The 9,564-nt window shown below is 33.7% G+C and overlaps 1 protein-coding gene across 1 annotated transcript in view; it reads left to right on the plus strand.

Moving 5' to 3' along the window:
• LOC107621802 (mitochondrial phosphate carrier protein 2, mitochondrial-like) overlaps positions 1–3,213 on the plus strand; it is a 3,960-nt gene extending 747 nt beyond the window's left edge. Inside the window, exons 2-6 of the mRNA XM_016323800.2 lie at positions 458–819; positions 1,110–1,153; positions 1,831–2,045; positions 2,152–2,276; positions 2,866–3,213. Coding sequence (XP_016179286.1) covers positions 458–819; positions 1,110–1,153; positions 1,831–2,045; positions 2,152–2,276; positions 2,866–2,950 — 831 coding nt within the window. The 3' untranslated portion in view covers positions 2,951–3,213. The remainder of the gene's footprint in view (positions 1–457; positions 820–1,109; positions 1,154–1,830; positions 2,046–2,151; positions 2,277–2,865) is intronic.

A 9,564-nucleotide genomic window follows, 5' to 3' on the forward strand; every position in this document is an offset into this window, starting at 1 on the left:
TTGTAATATTTATTTGTTAAAAATAATTTAGTGTTTGTGTTGATAAAATAATAGTCAAAAATACTAAAAATTATTGGTTTTGAATTTTTTAAAATGCATATTAAAATATAAAATATACATTTAAAATAAACTAAACTACATATATTTATACACAAATACATGATAACTGATTTTAGTATGTAAATAATATTTTGTTTTATTTTTCAATCAATAATGTAATCTTTGTTTCCATTAGTCACCTTTTGACTGCGCTTTAATTTTGATTAAATCATCATGTAATGATTTTTCTTTGTCGTGTTTGCATAAAGATACCTTCATATGAGTAGTGACTAAATATAATAAAAAATGAGTGGAACATTTTTTTTTGTTTTATTTTTAGTGTATATTTTTTTATATATATTCTTAAGTTTTAATTTAACTAATGTATAGTTGGCGTTGAACATTATTATAATTTCAGATTGACCCTGTTAAGTACAAGAGCGTCTCTTCTGGATTCGGAGTTTTGTATAGGGAACAAGGGCTTAGGGGATTTTTCAGGGGATGGGCACCTACCCTTCTCGGGTACCATGCCCAAGGTGCCTTCAAATATGGACTCTATGAGTACTTCAAGAAATACTATTCCGATCTTGCTGGCCCTGAGTTTGCAACTAAGTATAAGACCCTCATCTACCTTGCCGGTTCGGCGTCTTCCGAGTCCATTGCTGGGCTTGCACTCTGTCCGTTTGAGGCCGTCAAGGTTCGAGTTCAGACTCAGCCTGGCTTCGCCAGAGGACTCTCCGATGGCCTGCCTAAGTTGGTCAGAGCGGAAGGAGTCTCAGGGTATGCTTGTAATTTTCACAAATATTGATTGCTTTAATTACAAGAAATGTTACACAAACTCATTTTTCTTCAAACATTGCATCGTATCATTTAGCATATAAAGTGTTTTCGCGTGAAGATGATAGCTAAGATGTTGATACGTATTATGTTAAGTATTTTAGACAAAGTACTTAATAAAGATTTTTGCTTGTTAATACTTAAAAAGTAAAGCTCTTATATTAATGTTGGATAATGGAAGAATGAACACAATGTTTCTCATGTTAGATACTTGCTATATGGTGTTGTTTCAGGCTGTACAAGGGACTTGTACCTCTGTGGGGACGGCAGATTCCATGTAAGTTGGTGGTTCTTGTTCTTTTTTTATTTTTTAATCTCTCAACTTTTCACATTTCCTGCTATGTTCAACAAAATCCGGTACCAGGTTTTATTTTTTCGATTTTTAAACCGGTTTTACTTAAAAAGACCAGTTCCAATTTGGTTATTAAACCACAAATTGGTTTGAATTTGGTTGGGTTTGAATTTCATACAATCCAATCCATTCACAACTATACTTTCAAGTCCCCCATTAATAGTTAGATACCAGTTAATTCAGTTATCATTTCTGCATTCCCTCCTGAATCATCTCTCTTACAAACTCCTTTACTCATTGGTGTCTGAAATCATGATCCAGCTATATATGATTTGCTCAAATGACTTTTATCATGAGACAGATAAATAACAAATCCAATACTCTGTTAATAATTGCATGCAAGTGATAGTACATAGTAGCAATTTCATCATAAATAATAACATACCTAGTAACTTACAAATAGGGACAGAACTACATCTCCTATGACAAAAGTTTTATGTGTGTATTCTAGTTCTCTTAAGTGGTAATAAAGGGGATAGAACCCAACACTTGTTTAAGTTGACGAGTGAACTAACAGCTCAACTAACCCAAGTTGCCTGTAAAAGTTAGTTACATTGAGTAATTGAAGCATAATAAGATAATTAAATTTGTAATAATTGCAGATACAATGATGAAGTTTGCTTCATACGAGAACACAGTGGAGATGATATATAAGCATATGATTCCCACAACAAAGGAAGAAAGCAGTAAAATGGTGCAACTTGGTGTGAGCTTTGCAGGTGGATACATAGCTGGAATATTATGTGCCCTTGTCTCTCATCCTGCTGACAACCTTGTCTCTTTCCTCAACAATTCTAAAGGGGCAACTGTTGCTGATGTAAGTAGAGTAACATATATATAGTATTCAATTCAATTGTTTTCTATGAATGAAAAATATGGTGTCATGTGAAATATTGACAAGTTTGTTTATTAATTTGTTGCAGGCTGTTAATAGGCTTGGATTATGGGGACTAGCAACCCGTGGTCTGCCTCTTCGTATATTTATGATTGGAACACTCACTGGATCTCAATGGCTCATTTATGATTCATTCAAAGTTGCTGTTGGCCTGTAAGTATATTTTTTTTTCCCCAATTTAAGTCATATATATAAATATAATTGAGTTTAGTTGCAATACCCCCAAAAAAATGTGTTATATATTGTTATTGAATTAATAGTTAAAATGATTGAATTTGATTTTTGAAGTTATATAGTTCTTAAAAAATACAACTACAAGTTAGATAAATCATTTTATTAATAAGATAATAATATATAATATAAATTATTTTATGATACATCATTGTCTAATTTTATTGAAAATGTTATTATAAAATTTCACAAAACATAGACATATCAACAGTAATCTATACTAGTTTTTTATAAGAAAAGGTTAATATTTTTATGTATAAAAGCTATATCATATACAATCTTGCTATGAAACAATAAAAATAGTAAAAAAAAAAAATTGCACATCCAATATTTAATAGTTATACATCTAAATCCATATTGACTGTTTTTATTGTCTTTTTGTATTGATATTCTCTTATATAATGTTATTTTATTTTAAAAGAGTTCAATAAATAAATTACATATTGAAAATAATTTGATATATCATGTTCTGCATTTGTATGATCTAACGATTTTTTTAAAATATTTATAGGCCAACTACCGGTGGTGCTGCTCCTGCCACTACTACTACTCTTGCTTCCGATTCTACATCTCAGAGGGCAATAGAAGTTGCTTGATCGCAAACATTATAAAAATTAAAAATCATTAAGTATTGTTGGATTTGCTAGAAGCATTAGTTTTTTCTTTTTTCTTTCAAAGATTAGTGATTTTATTCATTTCAAAAAAAGAATGGAGGTGTCCAAGTTTGGGAATAAAGAAAGAAAAGAGGGGAACTCCCACGGACGGATCTATTCATTAGGGTGTGGGACAAGCGCACCCACTATAATTTAGAATTTTATTGAGTAGTATATAATAATAATATTTATTTGCTTTTACTAAATTATTAAATTTAATCTCACAATAATTTTTTATTCAATTTTCGACACTTAATAGCTAATTTGAGAATTTCATATTAGATGTCCATTATAATGATCAAGTTTTAAATTTAAATAAGATTGATGTTTTTTCTTAGAAATCGACTCGAAAGAATATTATCTATACATTTGTATTTCTTCTTTTAAAATTAGTTTTAGTTTTTTTCATAATAACTACAATAATTAAATGAACGTTTTCAACTAATCATCAAGAGCTAATTGTATGAAAGTTGAGTTTTAAATGATTGTTTAACAACGACATATACAAAAAAAAATATTTTAATTATATTGTCAAGGTTTTAAAATATGAAATATAAAAAACTAAATTTTAAATTATATGTTATTATTTAAATTACTATTTTAGTATTTTAATTTGTAATTAGATATTTTGAAACCTAATCATATCTGTGTATTTAGATCTTATTTTTTATTTTAATTGTTCTTTGTTGTTAGTTAATATTACTATATTTTAAAATTTAAATTGCTAATGGATCTTATTATTCAATAATATTTAATTATATAATAAAAAATGATGAGTTTAGAAAACTCTAAATTAATTTAGTGATGATCAAACATTATTAATATAATTAATTGTAAAATTATTAATTTAATTTTGATTCATATGTGCTAATAAAAAAAATAATTTTGCTATACAGGTTTCTGCAATTGGGCCAAAAAGAAAAGAATGTGCTAATAAAAAAAAATAATTTTGCTATACAGGTTTCTGCAATTGGGCCGAAAAGAAAAGAAATTTTGCAAGCCCAATGTGAATGTAAAACATTCAGCTTTGTTCAAAATTCTTAAATGTTATGGTCGAAGCAATTTGTGGTTAATTGGGCCAGAATCATGAACCAGCCCAAAATTAAATTGCTTGCTAGAAACCAGCTTGTTGGTCCGAAATGAAAAAAAAAAGAAGAGCAAATGTTTCTTGCTTCCAACGGATCCCTCTATCCCATGTGATGGATTTCAAATTTAATTCAATTATCATTAACTTGCATTGGAAACCATGAGAGAGAAATTAGCATCTGATTTGATTGAGATCATCAATGCTACACGCTATCTAAAGCAAAAAGAGAAGAAAATTAATTAGTTTAATTCATTTGTTCAAATTTCATTGAATGCTTTTCTTCATTCTCTTTCTTCTCTCTCTCTACTCTCTCTTCTCCTTTGGTCATTTCAACAGAGAAAGCATGGAGGCTAAAGCTAGCTACAGAAGAGAAGAAGTTGCAAGCAACAAGACCATTGTAATGATGGCAAGAAAAAGAAAACACAAAAGTATGCTGTGACTGAGATTTTTATCACTTATGGTAAGATTTGTTGAAGAGATCTCAGCTTTTCCATACCAAAAATAGATGAAGAAGATTTCGGTCAGAGGAAGAAGATCTTAAGGATGACTCGTCTCTGCTTTTGGGTTCACTCATCACAGAAGGTAGCTAGGGTGGCTACGTGAGGAAGGAAGCAAAAGTGGAGCAGGAGGAGCTGTCATACATCAAGAAGCATCAAGGGCTAGGAGTCCTTCTTGGAGAGCAAGTCAAGTTGGATGGCTCAGATTGATGAAGCTTGGTGTAAAGAGAAGGACCAGAGGTAATTGCATGTTGGTTTTGCATTCGGTTATCTCCTCTCTCTCTCTCTCTCTCTGGCCGAACCGGTTTGGCTGAAGAAGAAGTTTGGCTTGGTTTATTTGGTTTTCAACCGTGGAGGCTTCCCCCTATAAGTAAGGGAGAATAGCTAGGGCTTGAAGCAAGGAAAAGAGTGAGCACAGAGTTCCTATAACTCCCCAAGCTAACAGAAGTTCTTCTCCTTCAATATTCTTCATTTTATAATTTTTCTATTTAATTTTATCTGTCTTGAGTCTCATGGAAAAAGACAAACAGTGAGGTTTGTAAGAAAAAGCCATAGAGCGGAAAAAAGGCAGAGAGTGCAAAAAATTAAAAGAAAAAGCCATAGATGTCCTTAAAGGTCCTTTGTACATCTGTGTTGTGTTTCATGATTCTGTGGGAATCCCCTTGCAAGTTGGGTTAGCACTTAGCAGTTGAAAGCTTGGCAGTAACCAAGTCAAGTTCAGGATTGGGGTTTAGATTCTAGACTTGTCCCAGATAGGAAGGGTAGTTCCTAGGGAGAATTGGTATTTGTAATCAAGGATGATTATAGTAAAATTCCATCATTGTTGTGATGGAGACTGGATGTAGGCTGCATTGCACTTAGCAGCTGAACCAGGATATATCTTGGTGTAATTCTCTCCATCTTCTACTCCATTTCTGTTTCTGCTGCCCAGGAGATAAAACTGAAAAATATCTCGTGCCGGGTGACGAGATAAAAAGAAAAAGTCTCGTGGCTGGGTACGAGACAAAAATCAAAAAGTCTCTAGAAGTTGTTTCAAAGACCAGCAAGTGTTATTAAGTGAAAAAGGGGCTAAGATTCAAACCCTCCCTTCTCTTAGCCACTAAAAACCATCAATTGGTATCAGAGCTTGGTCTTAAAGAGACCAAGCTTTGCAGCTTGGAGAAAAGATCCAGATGGCAGAAAATAGTGGCTCAAACCTGGTGTCTTACAACCTGACAGAAGGACAGTCAAGCAACATACCTCCTCTTTTCAATGGAAAAAATTATACCTATTGGAAGGAGAGAATGAAGATCTTTGTGCAAGCCGTAGACTATAGGCTCTGGAAGATTATCTTGGAGGGTCCTCAATTTTCAACCACCACAAGTGCTGAAGGAGTAGTTTTTTCTCTTAAACCTGAAGCAAGCTGGACCGAAGAAGACAGAAAGAAAGTGGAGCTCAATGCCAAGGCTATCAACTTGCTCAACTATGCTATCAACTTCGAGGAGTACCGACGGGTATCACGATGCACAACGGCAAAGGAAATCTGGGACAAATTTCAAATCACTCATGAAGGAACCACAATAGTAAAGAAGACAAGGATAGACATGTTGAACAGAGAATATGAAATGTTCTCAATGAAGGAAGGAGAATCAATAGATGAAATGTTTGAAAGATTCAACATCATCATTGTCGGCTTGGATGCTATGGGAATAACGTATCCTGACTATGTGCTTGTGAGAAGAGTTCTAAGATGTCTTACAAAAGAGTGGGAAACAAAAGCTTTAATCATATCTGAGAGTAGTGGTCTAGATTCCATGACATATGATGACTTGAGAGGAAATCTACTTGCTTTTGAAAACACTTATTTGAAAAAAGATTCAAAAAAGAAAGGAATACTTTTACATCTGTTACTAACCCCCTGGATGATGAATCCAGTGATAATTCCTCTGAAAATGAATTTGTGTTGTTTGCAAAAAATTCAGGAAAATGGTGAAGTTCAAGGAGAGAATCAAGGGAAGCAGCTCTAGGAAACAAAGGAAAGATATCAGCAAGGTGACATGTTACAACTGCAAAGAAACTGGGCATTTCAAGTCAGATTGCCCTAAGTTAAAGAAAGAAGAGAAGCCAAAGAAGGGAAAGAAGAAAGAGCTGATGGCTTCTTGGGAGGACTTAGAAAACGATTCTGAAGATGATGAAGAATCCAAAACTAAGTCTCAACCATGTCTTATGCCAGACCACATTGAACAGGTAGTCATTCCTAACCCTGACACTGAAGCTCTTCATCTTATGATAGATCACCTCTCTGAAAAAATAAGATGCTTTTTGCTGGATAATCAAGATCTTGAACAACAAATCACCATTCTTAAAGCAGAAAATGGTTTTCTCAAAGAAAAATTAAGGGAGGCCGAAACTGCTGTAAATCTTGTTGAAGAAAACAAGCAGTTAAAAGCCCAATTTAGGAGCTGTGAAAGTGATCATTCTGTTATTGCATATGTAAATTGTTTTAAAGAAAATGAAGAGTTGCTTAAAGAGGTCAAAAGGCTTAAAGAAGACTTAGCCAAGTTCACTCAAAGTTCTGAAAATCTAAATCAAATCTTGGCTAGTCAAAAACCTCTTTATGATAAAGCTGGCTTGGGATTCTATAAATCTGTTGAGAAACCTCATTTTGAAAACATTGCCTTATCTTCTAATGATATAAGGTTTCAAAACCCAACAAGCTTTAACAAAATAGCAACTCCAAAGTTTTGTAGACTATGTAACCGAAATGGACACTTTCCCATTCAATGCTTCTTTGGTGAAAGGATGATTGGTGATAATTTTTACAAAGTTGTTCTTGATTATAATGGATTGGGACATAAGAGATGGTTTAACGTAAAAGGATCCAAGAAGATTTGGATACCTAAGGTCACTTGAGCTTGTTTTGTAGGTATGCCTAGCATCCAAGAGAAAGGACAACATGTGGTACATGGATAGCGGATGCTCTAGACATATGACCAGAAAGACAACCTTCTTCATAGCTTGATGAGTATGATGGAGGATTTATCACTTTCGGTGATGATGGAAAGGGAAAGATAGTGGCCGTTGGAAAAGTTGGTAAAAGCTTTTCATCTTGTATAAATGATGTTCTTCTTGTAAATAGTTTGAAACATAATTAGGGATATTTTGTTTGAGGCTAAAAGGTGCAATAATGTGTATGAATTGACTCTTGAGGACTTGAAAGAACAAAATGTAACATGTTTTACTTCTCTTGAATCTGAAAAATGGCTATGACATAGAAAGTTGGGTCATGCTAGCATGTACCAAATTTCTAAGCTAATCAAGAAAAATTTGGTTAGAGGAATTCCAAATATCAAATTTGATAAGGATCTTACTTGTGAAGCTTGCTAATTGGGCAAACAAGTAAAATCATCTTTTAAACCAAAAGATGGAATTTCAACCAAAAGGCCATTAGAGATGTTACACATTGATCTTTTTGGTCCAACAAGAACTCAAAGTTTAGGAGGTAAACACTATGGTCTAGTGGTGGTGGATGATTACTCTAGATTTGGTTGAGTACTTTTTCTTACTCATAAAAATGATGCTTTCCATGCATTCTCAACCCTTTGCAAAAAAATTCAGAATGAAAAGGATTTAAAAATTGCCCATTTGAGAAGTGATCACGAAAGAGAATTTGAAAACCAAGACTTTGAAAAATTCTGTGATGATTTTGGCATTGATCATAACTTTTCATACCCTAGAACCCCTCAAAAAAATGGGATGGTTGAGAGAAGGAATAGAAGCCTTCAAGAGATGACTAGGGCCATGCTTTGTGAGAATGAGATTCCAAAATTTCTATGGGCTGAAGCCGTAAATACAGCTTGTTACATTTTGAATAGGACCATTATTAGAAAAGGGTTGAAGAAAACTCCTTATGAGTTATGGAAAGGAACCCCTCCAAATCTTAAGTATTTCCATATTTTTGGATGCAAATGCTTTGTACTTAACAATAAAGAAAACCTTGGTAAATTTGATCTAAAATCCTATGAGGGGATGTTTGTTGGATACTCCACCACTAGCAAGGCCTATAGAATTTATCTCAAAGAACATAGGACCATAGAGGAATCCATACATGTCTCTTTTTGTGATTCTAATTCAATTCCCAGTGCTGTGATAGAAGATGATACAGATTGTAAAGATATTGACAATAAAGAAACCAGTAAAGAAAATCCCAAAATGAAGAATCTGTTAGTCCAGTTTTGTCTCGTCAGAATGGAGGAGATATTTCCATTTTGTCTCCTGAGTCAGTAAGAGAAACTGGAATAGAACAACCCACAGAAGCTCATCAAAGCTCTACACCACTCCGAAAGCCTAGAGAATGGAAGTCCATGAGGGGTTATCCTCATGACTTTATCATTGGTGATCCCTCACAAGGTGTAACAACAAGATCCTCATCCAAAAGGCAAACCGAACCAAGCAATTTTGTCCTCTTGTCACAAATGGAGCCCAACAATATAAAGCAAGCTCTTGAAGATCCATCATAGGTCAAAGCCATGCAAGAAGAACTTGCTAAATTTGACAAGAATGAGGTTTGGACACTAGTGTCCTATCCGGATGGTAAGAAGGTTACAGGTACTAAGTGGGTTTTCAAAAATAAATTAGGAGAGGATGGAAAAGTTGTTCGTAGCAAGGCTAGAATAGTGGCACAAGGTTACGATCAAGAAGAGGGTATATATTTTGATGAGTATTTTCCTCTGATAGCTAGAATAGAAGCAATTAGGTTGCTTCTTGCCTATGCTACCCATAAGGGTTTTAAAATGTTTCAAATGGATGTCAAATGTGCTTTCCTTAATGGCTTTATTGATAGAGAAGTGTTTGTGTCTCAACCCCCCGGTTTTGAAGATAAAGAATTTCCTAACCATGTTTTCAAACTTTCAAAGGCTCTTTATGGCCTTAGACAAGCTCCAAGAGCTTGGTATGAAAGGCTTAGTGTCTTCCTGTTAGAAAATCAATTTCAA

This window comes from Arachis ipaensis, chromosome B10, assembly GCF_000816755.2.
Source record: "Arachis ipaensis cultivar K30076 chromosome B10, Araip1.1, whole genome shotgun sequence".
NCBI lineage: Eukaryota > Viridiplantae > Streptophyta > Magnoliopsida > Fabales > Fabaceae > Arachis > Arachis ipaensis.